The sequence below is a fragment of the Anopheles marshallii genome, chromosome X (assembly GCF_943734725.1).
Source record: "Anopheles marshallii chromosome X, idAnoMarsDA_429_01, whole genome shotgun sequence".
Classification (NCBI taxonomy): Eukaryota; Metazoa; Arthropoda; class Insecta; order Diptera; family Culicidae; genus Anopheles; species Anopheles marshallii.
This window is the reverse complement of record NC_071325.1, coordinates 12467301-12491352: the sequence shown is the minus strand read 5'-3', so window position 1 is coordinate 12491352 and position 24052 is coordinate 12467301. Positions and strand designations below refer to the sequence as shown.

General features: G+C 50.3%; 1 protein-coding gene across 1 annotated transcript; it reads left to right on the top strand.

The window, feature by feature from the left end:
- Positions 1 to 5191: 5191 nt before the first annotated feature.
- On the top strand, positions 5192 to 23676 carry LOC128719864 (titin-like). The gene is made up of 10 exons (XM_053813506.1): positions 5192 to 7168; positions 7370 to 10469; positions 20011 to 20147; positions 20240 to 20413; positions 20885 to 21039; positions 21195 to 21342; positions 21416 to 21595; positions 21720 to 21866; positions 21999 to 22144; positions 23586 to 23676. Exons 1-10 carry the CDS (start codon positions 5192 to 5194, stop codon positions 23674 to 23676), a joined length of 6255 nt encoding a protein of 2084 aa, XP_053669481.1.
- The last annotated feature ends 376 nt before the right edge of the window (positions 23677 to 24052 follow it).

The following is a 24052-nucleotide window of genomic DNA, read 5'->3' as shown; positions in this document are numbered from 1 at the left end:
GTGGTACGATCCGGGCCTTCGTCTGCCCGATTACGTTCTAGCGACGCAACAGTTGTTCCGCAGAGGGTGTCGCAGACACCTGCTCGTCTACAGAACCCCCATCCTATCTGTCTGTCTGTCCAACAACGGGAGAGTTAGCCTAACTTTTAGGCAACACGGTAGCCGGGTCTCTGTATACTGGACGCGAGTGTACGCCCGCGATAGAGGCGCAATCGTGACTGCGACTGCGGGAAAATGATCTTCACTGGAGCCCATGGACGACGGCGTGCTGGAAATGGGCAGAGCAACAGCCAACGCAATGTGCGTGGCTCACGAAGCAATGCGCACGAGGTAACTCCCGATCCCAACCAAATTAACCCACTGAATGCCTCTATCCGTTACAATTCCATTTCTCGTTTCTCTTTACAAATACCCGCAGGCCCGCGGTAGAAACCAATCCCAGCGGCCTTACCTGTCGCGCGATCAACAGCAGCTCTCGCTCCAGTCCATCGTATCCTCCTCGTCCTCGTCCACCAACTCGAGCTACTATTCGGCGTACAGCGAACATCAGCCGCTGGTACGCACGTCTTCCTCCTCCTCGGTAGCGACCGTAGCGCCACTACTTCCGCTCGGTGCCAACTCCAGCAGCCTTACCGCACAGCAGCAACATCATCAGCAGCAGCAGCAGTCACAGTGCGCCCAGCAGCAACACCAACAGCAGTCCGCACTGCAACAGGCCCAGTTCGTACAGAAGACAAAAGCACGCGACATCACCAAGCGTCGCGGTGCCATCAAACATCAAAGGTACGTCTGGCACGGCATCGAACCTGGTGCGGCTGGCAAGGGCGGCACTTTACTATACACCCTCGCGCATCATTTCCGCTTTAGCGCCAATGGCGATTTTAGCAATTGATCGTTCTGTTGTTGTTTGGTGTCGTTCTTTTCATTAGAACAAGATATTTCTCTTGCAGAACGCACGAGATCAATGGACACAAGTTTGTCGCCAAATTTTTCCGCCAGCCAACCTTTTGCGCCTTCTGCAAGGAGTTCCTGTGGGGCTTCGGTAAACAGGGCTACCAGTGCAAGAGTAAGTATTAAATCGGTACTGTTTTATTTTTTCGTTGCTGTTTGTCCGTTAACGAGCAGGAGCCGCATCGCATTCAAAACTCAAACTGAAAGTTATCAAAAGAATTATCAAATTTAGTGGTCATTTTACTAGATAAATCTGTCTACGTTCAATGGAGAGAAAAAAAACATTGGCCTCTGTTGTAACGTCACAGTAAACAAATCACAACCAAAGCACACTGCAAACACTAACCAGAGTTTTCTGTCCACTTTATGTTTGTCAATACGGTACGTGTCCGTCCAGCGTGCCAAACCGCCGTACATAAGAAGTGCCATGACAAGCTGCTTGGAACCTGCTCTGAATCTAGTTTTAATTCCGAAAGTACAATTGTGAGTATTGCCCGCTCGGACACGGTTCCGCAACCTGACATCCAGCAACTTACCATGCTTTTCGCCCCGGGTTCCTCATTGTTTACTTCACAGTATTTAAGAGAAAGATTCAAAATAGACTTACCACATCGCTTTAGAGTTTACACTTTTATGTCGCCGACATTTTGCGACCACTGCGGTTCGCTGCTGTACGGATTCTTCCGCCAAGGATTGAAATGCGAAGGTAAGTGCTGTTCCGTGTGGTCGCGAATCACCCACTGCTAGTACCCGTGCCGAACGGGGAACGATGCCCACAGGCCGATCGGTGCATCGGTCCTCCTCGCCTTCTCGCTCGTGTTTTGCTGTTCCGATCGTGTACTGTATCAAATGTTCTACGCCACTTCTGCATTTTGCTGCCGGTTGCCACTAGATGGCACTTTCGCTTTTAAATTAAACTACGCGGACCGTTTAGGTCGTTTTGCTTTCGCGCGTGTGGCGAAGATTTCGCTCATTTCGCCGCAATGTGCACGTATGCTCACACGAAAATGCCTGCACTCCGCAAAGGTAGGAGCAAATATTTTAACTCTTTCTCGTCACGAAACTGAAAGCAAACAGTCGCACATATATCGGTTCCAACTTATTACATAAGATGGATTTTGGATCAGCGCAAAAGGAGGGGTTGGGTGGAAGGGGGGTGGGAAATAGAGCATTCGCACATTGCTGTATGAGTACGTTTGAACTCCACCGTCCAACAAACAACCAAAATAGAGATTTTCCTAATTCGTCAAACAAAAAACAAAATTCTCGATTCTCTTTTATCTCCCACTGGCCCTCTCTCTCTTTCTCTCTTTTCCTCTCCCTCTCTCTCTCGCGCTCTCTCTCTCTTGCTTTTCGCCACAAGTTTACTCAGATTTGATCACTTCCTCGATCGACCTCAGTGCGCACTAACGGCTGGTTAACTCGGTTGACCGCTTGGGGCGCTGACCATCACCTAACGAGTGGACGTAAATAACTGTGGGCATATTTTTAAACACACTCTCCTGGTTTGGGGCAGCAGCACTACCCCGCTTCATCACCCCAAAACCAGCATGGGAATTCTAGCACCCGGCTCAGCCTGTGACAATTGTATCACCCCTCCCCGACTAGACGGTCCACGTACAGTCCCGTGCGTTGGAGGGGGCCCATTTTGCACCGTCGTAAATTTTAAGTTTGATTTATATCCTTCCGTCTTCCCTGTGCAGTGTGTGCGTGGCAGTAAATGTTATGACGCGGAGGCGGTTGGGGTAATGCACCGATGAAATGCATACATAGCGTGATGTGAACGGACTCTGCTCTGGTCTAGTGCAGGTTGGGTTTGTCTTATGAACGCAGTGCGATAACCACCAACGACGCTGTAAATAACCCCATCGATGGCCAATGATCTTGACTCGGAAACAACGGCACTTGTTACACCGATAAACAAACATGAACCCCTTTGCCACGCACTTTTTGCACGCAGACGTTTCCGCCGGATATAAATATTGGCGCAACTCGCGCAACGCACACGAGGTGACGGAAGCAGCGCGTGCCGCGTGACGAGCGCACGAAAGATTCGTGGCGAGATCAATGATTCGTTACGGCAACGGTGGTTGGTTTGGCAATTCTTTCCCCTAGCGTCGTTAATAATGGCTGCCAACAACAGTGTACAGGAAATAGCAACTCAGTGTTTTCTCCCCAGCCGGGTTATAGCCGTTGGGTCACGGCTGGAGCTGGCTCGTACACGCTCCTCCTGTAACACTGCCATTATCCAAATGGTTTTCCCTTTAACGAAACACGCCGACCGCTGAATTACCGTATTTCTATTTTGGTCCGCATGAAATAAGACATAGATGGAAGATGTCACAGCAAATCTTTAGCGAAAAGACAAGCAAATCTGCGGTAGACGACCGACTGCCTTAAATCATCTGCCAAATGTCAGCGGCTTGTGTGATTGTACTGCGTCTTGGGCAAGGTGTGGATAACAGGGTGGCCGCACACGAGTTCGTGTCAATAGTTCATTTACATTGGGTTTAGAGTAGGTTAAAACATTACATGTAGAATACAATTCTCCGAAGGGAGCTATGCTAGGGGGAGTTACGATTACGCGTTGTCGAACAGTGCCGCTCAGTTTTATCTTCTACCCAACTGTTTGGACATCTAGTCAGGAGGTTTTGAGAGTTTGGTACTAATATTGGGTCTGAGAACTGAGAACGCTATCAGATCGAATTGCTTCTACTGTACCTCCCAGCCAGCACCTTATGTGTGTGTTAATGCATTTAAGCACCTTTTTTTTAATTCTTTGTCGGTACGTTGGTCGAGCTCAAACCGCTGTCAAGCTGATAAATGATTCACGCATACATACGGTACGGTACGCACCTAAAGATCGCCGTCAGCTGTTTTCGGGACGTCACGGCACGTCCCACCAGCCCGCCGCCACCGGTGTCTTCCCGGTGACGCTGTTTCTGCTTGGCCTACCGAAACGCGCACTATCTCCCAACGCAAGCGGGAATGCTATTTTGAGGAATTTAGCCGAAAAATGCGCACACTCCAAGAGAGCGGCTGAGCGAACGGCCGCATCTTGTTTTGTCTGTTTCGTGGTGTTTTGTTGTTTGTTGCGTTTTTCAGCCCGTGTGTATTTGCATAAGATTTTTCCTCACAGCAGAAGGAAAAAAAACCTATCATCCTTTTGCTCATGCTCTTTGCGAGAAATCTTCTTTTTTATTTACGGACAGAGGAGTGGGGGTGCGGAGACAGGGATCGTTGATATCCCACATTCGTTTGGCCCCGGAACAGGTTAAAAGTGCTCTAGCTTTGAGACGGTACCAGACTCTCGTAGCCGCGAGAATCTGGTTCAAATCCTGGCGGTTTGAAAATACGGTCAATAGACGGCTGTGCGGCAGTGGCTCAGTTTGCAAGTGTCCGCTGCCAGCAACGGTACTGTCAGCCAGTTTGTCCATCGCCGTCTTCCGTTACCGTCCGCGATACGCCGTCAGCACTCAAACGGTCTACCAGAGCATTTTTTTTTTTTGTGTGTGTCTCCAGCTTAACAGTGCCCTCAAGTTTTATACCCAGTGACTTTGGTGCTTCTGTCCATTTTCTGTGGTGTTACAAGAGTCGTTCTTACCGAGCAACCTAATATTATTTCTTGAACTTCCTTTGACCGCAAGTAACCTTGCGGTACAGGCCGTACGTCAATTGACGAGCGAACCTCCGGATCTATTACCTTGCGTGAATGAGTGTGAACGTGTGCCAACACAAGTGGAAAAAGCATGGCCGCGAGAGGAAGTGAATGTACGGTTGACAGATAGCGAGAGCGTAAAGAGCATGCGAATAAAATGTTGATATTGCTAATGTGGAGATTGGTGTAGCATATCGCAGCTCTTTTCCCCGAACTGAAACGCAAATAAATTTTGGCCGCGAGAAATCCAAACTGCTACCAAACGCGTCGGGCCGGATTGTGTAAGCTGCGTACGTCGATACTGATTAGTACACCTTTATCTCAGGATTACATATTTTCGTCCGGTACGGCGTTAGCCGATCGGTACGGTGCGTAACACTTGGACAGATCCTATGTCTTCTATGCTTAATGCTTGTGTGTGTGTTGTAAATACTGTTACTTCTATCTGCGTTCTACAACATGTGCTGTGCGTGCTGCAGAGAGAACAGATACCAGCAGTAATCTGCAATAGAATGTACCAGAATAAAATATAGAACCAGTGTTTGTAACCTATTTGGAGCTGTACGTCTGTCGCCGCTAAAGATGCCGTTGTATTCAGAATTGTACCACAACTTTGTCGGCAATACCCCAATCATACCGACGCCGATAGTTGCCGTTGGGTCCTCTACGTACAGCCCACCCACCTACGTCGGTGTGTCGCGCGCTTTCCCGAATCCACTCTCATCAACCAGCTCTCGTACTGCTCCCTCCTTCACCCGGGGCTACGTGCCCAAGCTAACTCCAATCACCGAAACTCCGCTCACCAGCACCCGCATAGCAGCGCTCGGGCGTGTCAGCTCACCCAAGTTTCTGGCCGGTCATCACCACCATCATGGCCATAGCTCGCCGACATATCAGAAACCGCGGCGAACTATCAACACAGCGGACATCGATGTGTCGGCATCTAAATATGCCGGTAGTACACGCACGCCATTATCCAGCTACCGCAGCTCAGCTGTTCTGGAGACAAGCGCCTCTGCAACGAATTATTCCGGTGCCGGTAGCTCTCCCGAATCATCATCGTTAGCGACGATTGGCACCTCTTCCATCAACCTGCCCGAAGCAGATCGTTCCGTTGGGACATTATCGAGCGTAACTCCGCTGTCAACACGCGATCAAGAACTCAACGAACGCAGCGAACAACGACGCACTCGCTCTACAATCAACCGTAACCGCACGGTTGTGCGATTGAACACCATCCGGGCGCGTAGCAAATCACGCGGAAGCCGAGGCAGCACCGAAGGTCGGGATCGCCTTACCCTGCCCGATGTCGGTACCGAGCCCACTTTCGACGAAGAGATGCTGCTGCTGGAACCACCCGCGGCACGGGCGGGTGTTGTCACCTCCTGGCGCGATAACTTTCGCGATGAGTTGTCCTTACGGCCCCGTACTCGTACCGAGCCGAGCAAATCGCCCGGAGAGCTGCTGCTCGAGAAGCATCTGATAAGGGACGGGGAGACTGCGGTGGCAACGACAGACACCGCCTATCCACCCACACGCTCGCCAGTGCCGAAGCGTCGTGGTACGATCCGGCGCAAAAGCGCCGTCAAGATACCTAGCTTTCACGAGATTTGTGCCGACATTAGCTCGGACAAGCTGGACGATGATCTGAACGCGGGCGAACTGCGCCGCCGGGCGTCACAACTGATCGAGGACGAGTTGCTTCAGTTTCAAGAAGAGCTAAAAAAAGCAGCACCTGGCGCTAACAACCTCGCGCCCGACATACTCGAGGAGCGGCTTAAAGAAGCGCTGGAGCAGCAGAATGCACAAGACTCGGGCGTGGAGGTGGCCGAGAAGCGCAAGTTGAAGAAAATCAAGCGCACCCGAACCAAGGTGTTGCCGGTGCCGCCTCCCGAACCGGAGGAGGAGATGAAGTTGTCCACCGAACCCGTGGTGGTGGTGGAGAATGCAGCGCCACCGCGGATCGTGGCCGAGCTGGAATCGATTGAAGAGTGTACGGTGTACAAACTGCCGAAGAAGAAGAAAAAACAACCGGAGGAAACGGCCGCGAAGAAAGCGATTAACACAGCTGGGTTGCGGAAAGAAACGACCGAACAGGGTCGCACCGAACCCACGCTGCAGAAGGTACAGCTGGTCATAGTGGACCAGCCAAAACCCCACCAGGCGGATTTGATAAACGGGGTGCAGGAATCGTCGAAGCGGGCTTCGGCGGAAACCGACACCAAAACACTTGTCGGCGGGGCAGGTCCTTCCGACTTTCAGGATGCGGCAGCACCATTATCGAAACCAACCGCACAACTCGCAGAGCCGCGCAAGACAGCCAAGACTGGTATAAAGATGTACGTGCGTAAGAAAACGATAGAGAGTCTAGCGGAACCAGTACTTATTGAACCTTTGATAAGTACTGAGAGTAGTACGCATAAAGCAACCATTGAGGTGAAATCTGACACGCAAATACAGCCCAATAAACAACCATCTGTGAAGAAGAATGATTTAGAAAAGGGCACAACAGATACAAACGCATCAGTAAAGCCAAAAGAACCGAAGGAACATGCGGACGCTTCGCTAACTACTGAGAGTATGAAGCCAAAAGAAACTATTTGTCCACTCCCGCAGGAAGCGTTAAACATTAAATCTGACACTCCACTGCAGCCCAGCAAACAACCGTCTGTGCAGGGTAATGATTTAGAAAAGAGCATAACGCCACAAACCGATACAAACGCGTCAGTAAAATCAAACGAAACGAAGGCACACATCAAGACACCGATGAATGATGTGAAAGCTGTGGCACGCAATGAAGCAATGAAATCGGTCGAAATTAGTGAAACAGTCACACCCAACACCACCGCCGTCGCGCAGCCTTTGGCAAAACAATCAAAGCAAGCGGTAAGCTGCAATGCTGGAAATGGGCAAGCAAATCGAAACCAAACGGTAGAAAGTCCGGCAACAACTACGGATAATAATATTACGGCCGTTGAACGAAAGGTTGCCAGCTTACAGGCAGGAGGAGAGCTCAAAGTCGACGAGGCAAGGTTGACAAAACCAAATCAAGCAACAGAACCATTGACTGCGACTAAAACGGCAGTCGACGCAAGGCAAACCAAAGATGCACTTGTCGAACAGGTAAATTCGATTCCCAAGACCCAAGAATCTGGTGCACTGAATGTGGCCAAGAAACCAACCCTTCTAGCGCAATCCACAGCAGCTTTAAACGACCGCAAAGCGTTGAATCCGCCGCAAGTTAAACCAGCGAACGCGACGAAAATAGTCCCGGGCAAGCTCGCTCTGCGTGAGAAGCCTATCGATTTGAAGCGGTCCTCCGAAGAAGTGGACTTCTGGAGTACTATTGGCACGCGAGAGACGGTATCATTTGCACGGCGTAAGCAGCAGCTGGTGTTCCTCCGGCCAACAGAGGAAGAAGAATCACCACCAGCTTCACCAAGCCAACCATTGCAGGGCTTACCAACGTCCCCAACTCTACCGAAAACGTCTGAAGCTAATAAGCGAACATTAGAGCAAATTAAACTCCCAACTGCTAAAGAGGTGCTAGCTGAACCTTCTAGTAAAATTACTACTGCTACTAAGGAACCAGTGGCTGAACCGACAAAGGCTAATGAAGTTGCACCAAACTGTTGCAAGGTGACCAACACTCCTCAAAGCCCTGTAAAGACCAAACCAACAGCCGATAGTTTGAAGTTTTTTAAGCATCCCGGGAATGTGGAAACAACTCCACCGGAAAAATCTAAGGCAGTAGACGAGAAAGTAGCTAAAGTTGCAGAAGTAGTAGAGGTGCAAAAAAGTAAACCCATCATACGCGAGCCTGATGTATCCAAGCTAAAACCAAACGCGCCTTCGGATGCATCGCTAGCAAAAGCTGAACCATCCCTCGTTTCTGAAACCACCGCATCAACCGGGAAGCTAGCTCAACCACAATCTACGCCAGCACCTGCTCCCAAGGTTTCGAAAACGGCTACGGAAAATGCTACAGCAAACCCGAAAGGAAGTTCTTCAACAGCAACGGAACCCTTAACGAAACTCATTACACACCCAGAACCATCCCTTCCGAAAGACAAGACCAGCACAACACTGGATCCAGCAACGCCAAAACCAGCCGGGGCCAAACCGTCAATTCTAGACGCGAAACCGGACACCGCCCCGGCGATGCCGTTGGCGAAAGCAAAGCAGTCCACCGTGCTGGAGGTTTCTGCTCCGAAGGCCACAACTTCCGCTCCCACAGAGAAGGCGCCGACGAAGGCAAGCGTCGCCAAAACACTTCCGCTGCAAGATACCATCCCCATCGCTACGCTCGATACGAAAAAACTATCACCGAAGGAGCTGATCAAAGCCATCGCACCCAACATTGCGGCCGCCGCCGAAAAGAAGATAGCGCAGGAGAAAATCAAACCGCCGGAAGCGAAACAGAGCATCGCGCCTGTGGCCACCTCCACGTCTGTGGCCGGCAATACGTCTGCTGCCGCTGTGCCAACCGGGCCCGTGGAGGGCAACGTCAAACCAGACGAAGAGCTGAAGAAAAAAGTCATCACGAAGAAGGTGGTAAAGGTGGTGAAGCCAAAAGTATCCACCGCCCCGAAGGCAAAGTCTGAATCGGAAATGGATGGTCAAACCGGGCAGGAACAGGAACAGCGCCGATTGGCGCAACAGCAGCAACAGCAGAATCTCGAGCGCATGAAGACGAAGCTGAACCAAATCACGCTCAACATGGGTGTGAAGGGTACCGAGGTGGAGGTAAAGGAGTGCCAAAAATGTCAATCGGCGATGGTTTCCGAGGCGCTTCCGGTGGCGGTAGCCATCGTGACGGCGATCCCTGCGACACCGAAAGCCCCGAAGCAGCCGATCGCCAACGGGGCGAAGCTGACGAAGAATAAATTCGGTACGCTAGACAACCTGAGCGACTTATCATCTGTGAGCGTTCGCGAACGAAACATCACGGGCGTCGCGAGTGAGAAACCGTCAGTGGTGAAAGCAAAACAGAAGCAACCGGTTGCGGCTGGTGCAGAGCTACCGAAGGTGTTCCAATCGAGCAGTGAAGAGGACGGTAAAGAGGAGCAAAGGGCAGCTGCTGGTGTGGGAGCGCGCGTCGATAACGACAGTGCATCGGAAACCTCGTTCTCCGGCGTAGAAGACGACTGGTCATCGGAGGAGGAAGACGACGACGACGACATGGCGAACGATAAGCCGGAAAAGAAGAAGCCGTTCGATCCGACCAAGCGCGTCAAGCTGAACTTCGACCAGATGCGGAAATGTTACTCCAAGGAGGAGAAGTCCCCGATCGTGCTCGTGGCCCGGCCGCGCCCGCTCTGGAAGGTGAAGCGGCACGGCCATCGGCACAACCGGAAGGCAGACCTGACCAGCAGCAGCGGCAGCAGCAGCAGCAGTGACGACGAGAGCACCAGCACCTCCACCACAACGAGCAGCGGCGCGACGACCAGCACCACCGACCATACGTCGTCCGAGCCGGTATCGATTATGGACGGTGCCACATCGGACATCAACACCGACAGCAGCGTCAACTCGAGCACCGGCGGAAAGCAGAAGGGCCAAAAGGGCAAGGCGAAGGGCAAGGGACAGAAAGGAAAGCCGGATCCGTTCAGTGACATATACGACAACCCGATGGTGATCCCGCTGCACGCGGAGCCGCGGACGAGCAGTCGGAAGAGTGGCGGTTCCTTTGTGCCGCCGCACCGGGATGAAAACAACAACACACCGGCCGACCTGGACGAGGATGAACGGGCACGGTCGATCGGGGCCGGGCATGAGGTACGCAGTGCCAGCACCAGCAGCCATGACTCCGGCTTCTACGGCGGTGGCACAGCGCCGATCAGCCCGAAGAAGGCACTCGGTAAGTGTCGAGAGCAATTCCGTTTAAAACTTTTCTTTTCCTTTTCCGCCACTACCCATATCTTTTACATCTGTCAAAACGTGTAAAATGTGTTCGTGTGTGTGTGTCGATGAGTTTTCCCGCGACCAATGCCCCCCCCTAACCGCCCGACCAGTGCGGTTCAGGCGATGTGGCTACTTCCTGCCCACCGCGCAGCATCCGTCTACGCCTAAAAATAGGTGCCGCGCTAGCGTGTTCGTCTTGATCAATCAATTCATCGATGTTCTCTCACTCGCACGCCCACATGCATGCGCAGCATGCTGTTGCTCGCCACAAGCCCATCGCCACCGCCACATATGCAGTCGAGCCACGGTGGTAGCGGCTGTTTGTCATGAAAGTCAAGTTCAATGTCATCGCTGACGTTCGCGTTTGTGCTGGTGGTCCTTTATCGTTCCTGCGCTCAATCACCACTAGCACGGTTTTCCTCGATTCGCCACACGAGCGGTGCGTGGCCGCTGCCGAAACTCCCTGATCGAACGGCAACAGGTGGGTGAGTGTCGGATGACCCTGGAGCACTGTCCTGCCGGTCGGTACGCGCACAGACACCACACCGTGCCCCGATCGAGATGAGCCATCATGCGGTGGGTGGGAGGTGGATGAAAAAGGGGGGGGTGTTGTGAGATGTGAAAACCAAAAACACCAAACCTGTCGAACAACTCGCAATTCTGCATCCGTTGCGAATGGTTTAATCTACCTTTACCTTGCTGGACGAAGGGCAGATGACCTTACACACCCGGGTGGTGGTTAAAAATATACCCAGCGGTAGCAAAGGGGAGGGGGGGAGGCGAAACGCCGACGAGGAGCATCAAGTGCGAGTTAAGGTACCACCCCGGGTACGCGTCGGTGTGAGCATTCACGCGACCACGACCCAACGAAAGAGATTAGCTAATGCCCTCGTTCAGGGGCAGCACGAATTTTTATACTATATGGTGCGCCGGTGCGGTTGTAAACAATTCGATCGCAGAAATAAAACGATTTCTTTTAGCCGTCGTTTCCGCACTGATACCGTACACCACCCAACCCATCTGTATCGTCTTTTATTGGGTTGTCTTTTTTTTTATTGCCAACGGTTGAACCCCACGGCCACTGGCAGCGCGGTCCGGGCTGTACCGAAGGCAGCCGGCGCTGAACGCCGTGCCGGACCGCGCAGTCTTGTGACGCGCTGTGTGTTACACGGTCCAGGTGGGGGGGGAGGTATTTATGACCCTGCATATCGAGAAGTCGGTTTTATGGCTGCGCCTCAAACCAAGCTCTCGGCAGAGGATGGTTTCGCCGGCATCACCAAAAAACAAAAACCCGCATGCATACACTTGGGTTATTATGATTCAATTGTAGCCGCATCATAATCGATCTCAAAATGTCTTATCGTCCAACCTGGACGACTATTACATTAGTTAGTCGTTTCCTGATGTATTCCTCCAACGGTAAGCGCGAACGACCGGGTGCGGTGAAACGGAACAAAGAAAGTAGCTCCGTTCGACATCTGGGTTTTTCCGCCAAAGCTGCTAAAACAAAGTGCAGGTTATGTTTTGCTTTTCCGCCCAAGCAAATCGCGGCCGAGATTAACATGCATGAACGTCCAAACATTGGACGGTTCGTATTTCTATTTTTTTTTCCCCCTCCCACCTGGTGGTAGGTAACCGAGCGAAGGGAGAAAAAAATGTGCGAAACGCTAGCGATTCCCCGAATGTGTGCGCGAACGGCGCTCATCTTTGGGTAGCACCAGCGTTAGTGATTTGTTTACCCTGTCCTGGTTGTTTTCATGTTCCAGATACACCTACTACCATTCATTCTGGGGGGGGGTGGGGAGGGAAGCGATATGTATGCGCCCGGATTCTTCTTAAAACGAGAGTCCACATGCTGCGGATCAAAGGCAACCCGAACGAAGTCATAGATCAGGGAGTGTACCCAGCGGCGGAGTAGATTAATCCGATCGTGTTCATCTATCTTGCCCCACAACTCCTACACTCGCTACCAAGCCGGAAGATCCGGACTCTTTCCCATCATCGTGCGGAACATCGCTACGCAACAATTGCATCATTTCGTTCCGTGGTGCCTTCGGTTCTACGGTGCAGTGGGGTGCGATGTTGCACCACTCAGCACCGCAGCATGCCCCTCTCGCGTGTGTTATTACTTCTAAATGTGCCTTTGCGCTGCGCGGTCGCTTGGTATACCGGAACCTTTACATTCCATTCTTCGTACGTACCGCCTGGTGTGCAACATACCATATTCGAGGTTGTTGCAGATGCGTGCACAAGCCCCTGTTTTCTGCCCTCGGTCGACACCAGACAGCACCAAAAGAACCGAACTGCACCGAGCTGTTTCTTTTCTGCACTGTAGTACACCACCGCGAAAGATCGCGGCACGGCAAAATGCCGCCACAACGAACGCCAACTGTCTATCATGGTCGGTATGCAATTAGACTAATTAATTCTCAATCTATTTCTATTCGAGATATTTATTCTTAGCGCGCACACATGCGATGCACTGGGACCGCAACCTGTTTTCCCTGTCGACGAATTCATCATCTGTGTGGGAAAGACTCCTCGCCCAATACGGGGATCGGGGGGAGTGTTCGTGGGGGGGGGAGGGGTGATCTGAATCTTTCTTCGTCAGAAAAGGAGATGTCATAAACTTGTTGACTAGTGAATATGCCTCACTTATAATTTCTGCCCCATTCACCGCACTAATTTTATGATCCACGCTCAGTGGTAGATTTCCTTGTTGCGTTTGTTTTGTTTGCGAAATAACAAATTAAGCGACTGTTGCGGGAAGGTGAAACAGCCGCTTTTTCCAAACGCGATACAACCGTTCTTTCTGCGGCAGGGAACAATGAATCGAAGGAGAGATGTAGTTGAAGGGACGACGAGAGGGATATTACGAAACCAAGAACATTTGATACATGCAATCGGAACACAGCACCGCGAACGTTCTTGATAATGCTTGATTCGGCGATTATCTCCCTCTGCATTTACTGTACCTCGCATTTACTCATGTTTCCACGCATTGCTCCATCGCTAACCCGCGCCGGGCCGTACATGATCGGCAGACTGTGACGTCAACTGTCATAAGAAGTGCGAAAAGCTGGCGGCCAACCTGTGCGGTGTCAACCAGAAATTGATCGTCGAGGCACTATCCTCCGTCCGTCGAGGTAACGTGGAACACTATCATCGAACACCGCTGGACAAAACTCCGTCAAAATGCCAACAAATCTTCTGGATACTGGTGGGTGGGAGGAAATAAACGGCGTTTGGGGAGATACGTTTCTAGTGTCTACGGTTTCGTACATTTCACTCAGGCATTTTCGTTTTGCTCATAAAGTGCAAGCAACCTGTTTTGACTGGGCCGTGTTCGTATCTGAGATGCGTTCGAACATTTGGGGGTTGGGTTTTGAGTTTATTTTTCTTCCGTTTACCGTGCGCTTGATCAGTTCTACTCCTTTAGCACTCCTAACCAATCCTTTCCAATGACATCTCCCGGACTATCTGCAATCGAAGGTGTTTTGTGTACATGTTAGCCTGAACAGAAAATAAAACAAACCCAACCGAACTGAATGTAAATGAGGCGCAAATATTTCTACCCACTGCAGCGACCGGCCGAACAGAGGGAGCGGCCTGGGACGAGCGAAAAACAGCGCACAAAATTAATGATCTTACACTTTGCTGATAGGACGCAACGAGTTCGCCAGAATTATTTTGGCACCTCATGGGGTTAACGGACTTTGGCGTTGGCAGTACATTTAAGACTAACTTTCCGATCAATTATGCTGTTCTATTACATCTTACAAAAGCGCTAGCTATCAAATGGAAGAGTTTTGTTCGTTCGGGATTTATGGCAAACCAAAACGCACAATGAAAAGCAGAAAAAAAAGCATTGGTTACACAAGGATGAGCGTATCGCGTTCACCTTGCGCGACACGATTTCACAGCGTTCTGTGCCTTGATTATGGCCGCGCCATCTGTGCCATATGTCTTTGAGGCTGTTTGTCTCGGGGGTGAAAATTATAAAAATGCCATCAGCCGCAAACAAACCGAAAAATTAAAACGTGTTGTTAAAAAAAAGCCCAAACGGCAAAAAGCAAACGTGAACATTACGCGCGCAAAGCGCAATAACCCAATCAACACAGCACACGGAAGTTTTTTTTTTGCGTGTTTTAAGATCCTCTTCCCTCTCCCCACTCTACGACGGATATCAACGGCATTCAACGGATCGTATAACACTTTTTCCGCGGCACAAAATATTGCACCGGCAGAACCCCGTACGTATCCGCGGCCTTTATGCTTTCCCGAGCTCTTCCGTGACCCACACCGGTTCCGTGGATCGATCCGCACCTAGATGGGCCGGGTAAAAATACTCCACAGCGCGAACAGCACAACACCCAGCGGTGAAGATGCTGCGGTACGCCGCGCAGATAGGGAACGGGTCGGTCAAATAAAAATTCAAACCGTCTCGAATCGATCGAACGCCGCAACCAGATACGAAGCGAGCAACGGCAGTTGGAAAGCGCGCTTGTGTATATTAGGCAGCTGCTGCAGGTGATGCTGTAATGATACGCCCAAAGCGTCAGCATAGTCAGTGCGGCGCTAACGTACACCAGACGGGGTAAGAATAGTAAAACAGGAATAGCAAAAAAAGAACTTTCGTTCCGGACGACGTAACAAATTTGTGGAATATTTGCCAAATAAAGTGAACGTCAGGCCCTTACAGTCTGCATTACCTTAAAAACTCTGTCGCCAACACACACATACATCGATATCGATATATGCCGACTGCCGAAAGTGGCGGCGACTACGACAAAAAAAAACGACAAACAACAAAATCTCACCTTTGCCATCAAGACGTAGTATGAGCCAAGACGATCAACAGAATGCGGAATGAATTTGTGAGCGCGCGCGCGCGGGTGTCGCACCGAGCGTGCCAACGAGCAAATTCTTCTAGGAACATGTGACTAGCGGGTCGCATCAGATGCGGGTGTACGGTTGGACGGTCGGAAGGTTTGGTTACGGCTCGAAACAGTCGCCAACCAACGCCAAGCTTCCTCGACGACGGGTGCACACAGCGTCTCGTGGGATGCGCGTCCTGCGTACACTGCACCGGGATAACCCTTTTTGGAACACGTCCGTTCACGTGGGGGTCGAAATGGGTGAATTGGGGGAATGGGGGTGGGGGTGTGGGGGGGGGGGGGGGGGGGTAGGGTTACTCGCCATATCCGGAAGCTTTGTTGGCATTTAGGTAGCGGTTTTGTTTCGCGAAGGTGTACGACACACGGGTGGTCCAGATTCTCAACCACCACCCAATTCGTTTCCAGGAGTGCAAGAGGCACGCGACTCACCATCAAAAATGCCTCCCAGTGCCAATCCGGCTTACCGCATCGAGACACCGATACCGTCGGCCACCCGGTTCGATCACGATTGCGTCGACGGTGGAGGAATGTCAACGGTGGCATCGACGAGCTGTGCTGCCGCGTCATCCGCCGCCAAGGAGGAAGAGATAGGTAACACCGGTCACTTCACCGTTCGTCCCTACCACGCGTTCGCAGGTTGTCCACTCATTATTTAGGGCACGTGTGGCATTCATGTGGCTTTACTTTCAATATGGCGTTTCGAATTTAATATTTTTAGTACCGGCGGGGGGCGGGTGGAGTGTCATGTAATCTCAACAACCTGATGAAACAAGTGGCGGTTTATTTTTATTTTCCCTCTTATCTAACCCAAGGAACATCGAGTCGATCAATTGCAAATGGCTTACGCAGTGTTTTAGGATAACTGCGCGGTCTAATAGTTACACCTCGAAGTCAGTTGAATGTGAAAATTGGTTCACAAGCGAATTTCGATACACACTGCTATTGCACATATTGCAGAATTCCCTCTACTTCATGCAAGCAGCTCGTTCGAAGCAAGCGCACAAATAAGGAACATATTACTTAAAATTCTTCTAAACCATCTCCAACCAACGTTTCCCTCGTTTCCAATTTGAATTCTTTTCTTGTTCTAAACTTGGACTGTTTTTGGGCAGCATAATACACGTTCATATTTAGGCGTCCCAAGGGGGGGGCGGTCCGTTCTATTTGGTGCCGTAGGCAGCACTGTCGTAGTAGCCGAGTAGTAGGCAAGAGGCAAAACTATTTAGGTCGCATGCATCATTTCCCCCCGGTAAGAGTAGATCGCTCGCGGTTTTCTGTTTGTGTAAGAGTGGGTATGTCTCAATGTGTGACGGTTACTTTTTTTTATTTCTTCAATCCATCCGTCACACTCATCGTTAGGCGACCCGGCGACTCGGAGATTGCAGTCCACATTTTCCTGCAAACAAGTGACCGGGGGCGCAAACACCCGTCCCCGTGCGGTCTTGCTAGATACTGCCGTCCTTTCTTTTCGGCAATGTAATGTTTGGCCATCCAATGGGATAATTTGTGTGGGTTGGTGATGAGGGAAGAATACTACGCCTACCGCTTCATACATTTCGACGCGCTGTCAAACTACTATGTGATACGAAACCAGTGTGCGTGTAAGGGTGTTGTGAAATCGGAGTAGTATTTGGACAAAATTTACTACATTTTTAACACAGCTACTTCTTCGTATGATATTGGCTACACCATGCAACCGAAATGCTTAGCCAAGGAGGCTTATAATTGCGACCCAACTACACACCTCATCTGAGTTCGAATCTCAGCTGGCAAAAGCAAGACGTGCGAAAAAAACAAAGGTCATGGAAGTAAGTCGAATGATCACGGATAAGGAAGCTCCAGGTTCTTGTCCGTTATTTATACGCACGCTGCATCGGCAAAATTGGGGCGGCCCGGTGGCATGATTGGTAGCGGCGTCAGTCTTCACACAACCGGACCGATCCAAAATCCCATCCGGGAACAATCTTCCATACGCAGAACTGACTATCCCGGCTATGGGGAAATATAAAGCCAAAACAATCCAGCATAGATAGTCAAACCCTTTTTGTCCTCCCAGTGAGGTTGTTGTGTCGATAAAGAAGCAGAAGAAGAAGTATCAGAAAAACAATAGCCAAAAGGTAATACATCTAAGGGTGGATAAAAGCGAAAGGTGTTATTACTCCGCAATTATCTCAAGGTACTATAAAGGCATACTTATAAGAATAACCTGGATAATAATAATAATACCTCAAGGTCGAATCAATTCGACAATGCAAGAACATCGAACAAGTAGTCCCCCGTAAATGCGTTGTACTAGAAAAACGCGGAAGTTGACATTGTGATTGCTCAACCAACCACCTACTGAGACAAATAAGTAAATAAGATGTAGCTTACGAGACGATAATTGGGTGCTGCAATTTGCATGCGACGTACGTGAATTTTTTGTGCTCCGCTTTAATAAGGTATCCCGGGGGAACTGACAATTTCTAATATAGAATGAACCGTACTTTTGCACAAAAGGATCAACACCCAACGCCTTTGAAACTGCAGTCGAAAAGAAAAAGGCTACCGCTGGTCAAAGGTACAGCAATTCCCATCCGTCTCCCAAGCACCGGTTGCGAGCTGCACAATGCAAAGAGCACGCGAATCGCGAATCACCGCCACGGCAGCATATCTGCGCAAAATCAAACCAGGGTTGTGTGCAATGTTGACGTCGGTCAAAAGGAGGAGGTGTTTTAAAAATAATTTTACCCTCACTACCGCCGCCACTGTTCCGGTCGCGAACACGGCAAAACCAAGCGAGGAAGAAAAAACACCCACACATAAAAATAAGGAATGCAACATAACATAACACACAATAAAAGGCTACCTGTGCCCCAGCATCCAGTAATGAAGACGCAACGATGATGACGGCGTGTGCCCCCTGCGTAACCTGACTAGATTAATTTTTACGATAATACGAGCGTATGCGAACGCAATAAAAATTGGAATAGCATACCTTGCACCGGTGCTCACCTTTCCGGGCTGCTTGATCATAACATTGTCACCCCATCGACTTATGACGCCACCGGCGCCACAAACAGGGAGTTTTTTTTTGCAACAACCCCGAACAGCACCACTTTGCTGGAAGCGAAGCGTGTCGAAGGGGATAGTGTAACCTAACCCTAGTAGGCGAATGGCGACACGCAAACATGTGCACCGCGCTGGTTGCAGCGCGAGGGAAAGAGACAACCGATGGCGGAGACGTATCCCACGGAATGATGAGTCGCGCGGCAAACAAAGCAGCGTACCCTAATTCCCGAAACTTTCCAGAACCTTTTCGCTGCTCGTTGCGCTCATACGCGAGCCCGCGCGCTTCTACCCCTGTAAATGTGTGTGTTTGTGTGCGTGTGTCAAATGCCCTCAGAAAAATACGATTCAAAGCTCAATATCAACCTGGAACCACACTTCCACCACCACCCCCACTTCCCCGCACCACCCCTCCACATACGATCTAGTCGTATGGAGCTGGGCTAACAGTGCTGTGATTCGAACGCGATTGTAGTGTTGAACGGCCAGCGAACGGGTTGCTTGGATCCGGTCGATGGTTGATATTGCTAGTGACGCGAAATTGACAGCCGGGAACGAAAACCGACTGCAGAAGAAGACAACGGAACAGAAGATAAGACAGTTCGTCAACCAGCAACGTCAACGTCAGCTGATGGAGCATCCTTTCGGACTGCAGATCACGCAGGAAATGGACAAAGTTCTCGATCTGCCGGAGCTTCTCGAGGACGCAATCATGGAGGAGAAGCCAATCGGCCACAATTTTGCGGAACAACCAGGCTGGAAGGACGCGCTCGTCCTGGAGGAACATCCCGGCGGTGAGAAAAACCCGACCCAAGCGAACGTTGCACCGGAATCGAAAAAGAAGCAAACCCGAAAGCTAACAAGCGGACTTCCGCCAGTGGATGAACTGGACGAGGTGTTAGCGAGTTTGGACGATTACGCGGACAATGAGTACTGGGACTCGCAACAGTCGGCAGCCGCGAGCATCGGTGCGTGTGGAAATGTGAAACTGGTCGATCTGCTGGAGTATCTGAACGAATGCGAGCGGAAGGAGAGTTGCAACGATTCCGTGGCGCCACCAACCGGGGACACCCGTTCGGACGGTGCTAAATCGGACCAGGACCCGGACAAGGAGTCGATTGATGAGATCTGGCTGGTGGTGGAGCACGACCAACCACCCGTGCAACAGTCGCTGTGCCGCTACCTGTTCGGTGGCTGCTTTCCGTGCGTCTTGTTCACCCGAGACGGCAGCGACAATGAGGCATAATTAATAAAATTCCGATTTTTTTTCCCCCTTGCGGGCACGTGCGAATGTGTGTTTACCGTGATACCGTGATTCCATCGAATAGTTTAACGAGAGGGGTTTTTTTTTTATTGTTGCCGTGTATCGTACAGTAGAAGTAGTGTTTGTTTTCAGTTTCCATTCCGTTTTATCGTTAAGACTTAATTGCGTGTTGCGTGTGTGACCGTTTCGCTACCTTCATTCATGCCGGATAGACATCCACCGGACCGGGAGTGTTCTTTACTGCTTTTCTAACGTTCTCTTTCCTTTATGACCGGCCGGGACCACAGAAACGTCCTACACTTATGCACAGTTCCAGAAGACGGGCAAACTCACGGCTCCTGCGACCGTGATACCGCGCTTCCGGAAGTACAACGTTGATGATTTCCACTTTCTCACCGTCCTGGGCAAGGGCAGCTTCGGCAAGGTAAGTACCATAACCGAACGATCTATCCGTTTGTGTGTTGTCGTAACCTGTGCTTGTGGTTACTGATGGCGATTCCCGCCTGTGCGTTTCAGGTTTTTCTGGCCGAGCTGAAAAATTCCGACTACTACTACGCAATCAAGTGCTTGAAGAAGGACGTCGTGCTGGAGGATGACGATGTCGACTGCACGCTGATCGAGCGGAAGGTGCTGGCGCTCGGTACCAAGCATCCCTTCCTGTGCCATCTTTTCTGCACCTTTCAAACGGACGTAAGTACCACCCGTACGCGCACGCACGCAACGGGTGCGTTCAGCCTGGTTCAACAACCTGCGCGCGCGAGAACGAGGAAGTGCATCCACGGCAGGCGTTGCCAGCCGAACCTGGGTGTGCGCGGCACCTCCTGTGGGATATGTGCCACGCTGAACTATTTTTACGCCGCCCAAGAATTCGCACATTCACGCTCGCTTCGCTGTGGTGCGGTTTGCGGCACAGTCGGTCACCGTGGTTTCGTACCTATTGACCGACTTATTTGGGATCTGTTGCACTAGACAATGTAAATCGGGGAGACAAAAAACACAACTCTGTTCGGTATTGAACATTTACTTTATTTTGTCACTTTGAAAGCGTGTCGTTCTGCGTGGAGTTGGTTTTTTAGATGCGTGATAGGCCAGCTTATCTCGTTGTCGTACTTTTTTAATGCACTTTTCTATGTTTTTGTTTTGTTCATTATTCTCCCGCAGAGCCATCTGTTCTTCGTGATGGAGTACCTGAACGGCGGCGATCTGATGTTCCACATCCAACAAAGCGGTCGCTTTCCAGAAGCTCGTGCCCGCTTTTACGCTGCCGAGATTGTGTCGGGGCTCAAATTTCTACACCGGAAGGGTATCGTCTATCGGTAAGTACGCACGATTGCACTGTCGTTTAATGTTGCTATTGGGTGGTTAGGTTGATACACGACGAGTACATTCGTAGAGATTATCTGCAGCTATCCTTCATGTATCGTTCCCGATCAAAACTTACCGCCCCCGCCCAACCTTGTTCCACTTACAGTGATTTGAAGCTGGACAACGTGCTGCTCGATTACGACGGGCACGTACGGATAGCGGATTTTGGCATGTGCAAACTGGAGATCTACCTGGACAAGCTTGCAGACAGTTTCTGTGGCACACCGGATTACATGGCGCCCGAAATAATCAAAGTAAGTGTTTGCACGCCTTCGGTGTCATATTCGTCTTTTCTACGGTAAACTCTTTTGCCTTCTCGCTTCGCAGGGGCAAAAATACAATCAAGCCGTCGACTGGTGGTCGTTCGGTGTGCTGGTGTACGAGATGCTCGTTGGCCAGTCGCCCTTCAGCGGGTGTGACGAGGATGAGTTGTTTTGGTCCATCTGCAATGAGATACCCTGGTTTCCACATTATCTCTCCAAGGAAGCGCTACGATTGCTACAGTCGGTAAGTAGGCTACACGTGTCGATTGTTACTTGGTGCCCACGCAATCCCTGCCGGGTGTCGGGCCCTCTCGTGGCCCAATACCGTTCCACCACTAACGTGTAGCCGTCATACCCGTTCGCTTTAGCTTCTGGAAAAGGACGCCTCGATACGGCTCGGTGTGCTCAACACGATGGATGAGGAGAGCGACATCAAGTATCACCCTTTCTTCAATAGTATTATCTGGGACAAATTGGAGAGACGAGCCGTCGAACCACCCTTCAAGCCCCAAGTCGTAAGTGTCTCTCGCTCAAGAAAGCATAGCCCGGGTGCCGTGTTTACCGTGTTGTTCCTATTTCGTTCTTGTATCGACTCACGCTGCGTTTTTTTTCTTTTTGCTTTTTTATTTTCCCAATTTTCCTTCCAGCGACATCCACTCGACACTCAGTATTTTGACAAGCAGTTCACTCGTGAACGAGCGCGACTGACGCCCATTGATCGGAACATCCTCGCCTCGATGGACCAGGCCCAGTTCGAGGGATTCACCTACACCAACCCCAACAACACACTGACGTGAATATCCCAAAATCAGCCTATCTATACTCTCCCTCTACCTTCCAACACTAGCTCACTAGTACTACCCGAGATTCCCTCGTAGTGTGTAGCAATAGTAGTGGTCGCGATGCAGGCAGCTAGCGGCTGCCCGACGTCTTTATCACAGTGTTCTAGCGCTCTACTTGCTCCCATCTTCCCAACCCCTATTTACTTTTAGCGTTTAAGCTTAATTAATTTGGTAGTATTTACTTATGTTATAATGAAATTGTCGCCTTCCACACTTCACATCCCGTTTCACAAACTTTTATTGTGCGTTGTGCGTCTTCGTCCTCACCCAAGGCTTCCCCTTCACCACCGGGTGAAAGTACTGCATGTGTGGGGGAGAGGGAAGGGAACGGGGGTGGGTCGGGGGTGTTTCGGAGTGTTGGCCGCGCTGGATAGGGATACGCCCGATAACTCACAGCAGAAATCCTTCCATCGTTTCCTATCCGCCCACCTATCATCCTCCTTTACTCTGAAGTGTTATCTCTAGTCTGCCAGAGTTGTTGCCCGTTTTGCATCGCTTAACTTTTGTATGGTTTTCCTTCGTGCTCTACAACGTTTTTTTGATTTTCATTTTGTTTGTTGTTGTTTTCTTTTTTTGTCGTACCATTTGCCTCATCGTCCTTCGCAGCTAGTAGTGCCCATCAATGCGTATATATCTATATATAAGCTTATATATATATATACAAACACTTGTTTCAAACACACATACATACACATCTCGAATCTGAAATTTAGTACCGAATTTCACAATTTGAATAATTCATTCACCGCCCTTATCACATCGTTTATCATCAGTAACAGGGTTATTCACCGTCCCACCCGCTCTGCTCTCGGAGGATAAACTTTAATGTGTTTTTCTTTCTTTCTTTATTTTTCTCTCTCTCTTTCTCTCTCTCTCTTCTTTCTCTCTATGTCCTTCATCCTTTAATCCTACTTTCCTCCCACCCCTTCCGTACAAAAACGAAAATCAACTTTAACAACATTCCCGAATCGAACCTGTTTATTTCAACCCTTTCTTCCACAACAACCTGTTCTCTCTTCCTCTACGTCCATAATCTACCTTCCTCTTTCATCATCTACTTCCCCACCTCTGTCTATGCTTCGTCGTCTTATTCTTCTACAACTACTGCTACGTCCCTTCTGGCCATCCCGTGCTCAACGTGCCGCGTGGTCTCCCTCTTCACCCTATCGGGGGTATCTTCACCCCTCCCAAAAAAAAAAATTAAACCCCCTTGCACATCGACTATTTCGTTTGCGTCGACCCTTATGCGCAAAATATACTTTTCTGTACAATTATCACCGGTACCGGGTAATTCAAACCCCAAAAATGCAACAAAACCCCGGCATTACCCTTAATCAACCCTGCAACTGTAACTACAACAACCAAAACAAACAAACAAAAACAAAACTGTAGCAAAATACGCGAGAAGCAGAAGAAAAAGCAAAAGAAAATGTATTTCTGTCCCCAGTGCGGTGATATCAAAGTGACGTACAATATCTTCTAAGCTTTACTACCGGGTTGTGGGAACGTTCCCGTTGGACGGCTCGGTACACACACGGAGGCACATGCTAGCAAGCGGGAGTAACCCTAAAAGCCCATGATGGCTTGCAATAATTGAACAGCTGCTGAAGCGTGAAGAGGAGAATGGTCCCAAAAAGAGCCACAACAACAGCAAGCGCAAGGGGCCTAAACGCATTACACATAGCATAAACGCTGGCATATATTTAGTGCAGCAGCAGGGGTGACACTAGGGGTGCAGCTCGGACAATTCGATTCGACGATTGGTGCGCACAAGGCTGGAACCCCGCAACTGCTTCCGTTGTGCCGGTTTCGTATTGGCTAAAGGGTGCCGCGAATAAGCGCAAAAGCAAAACGCCCGA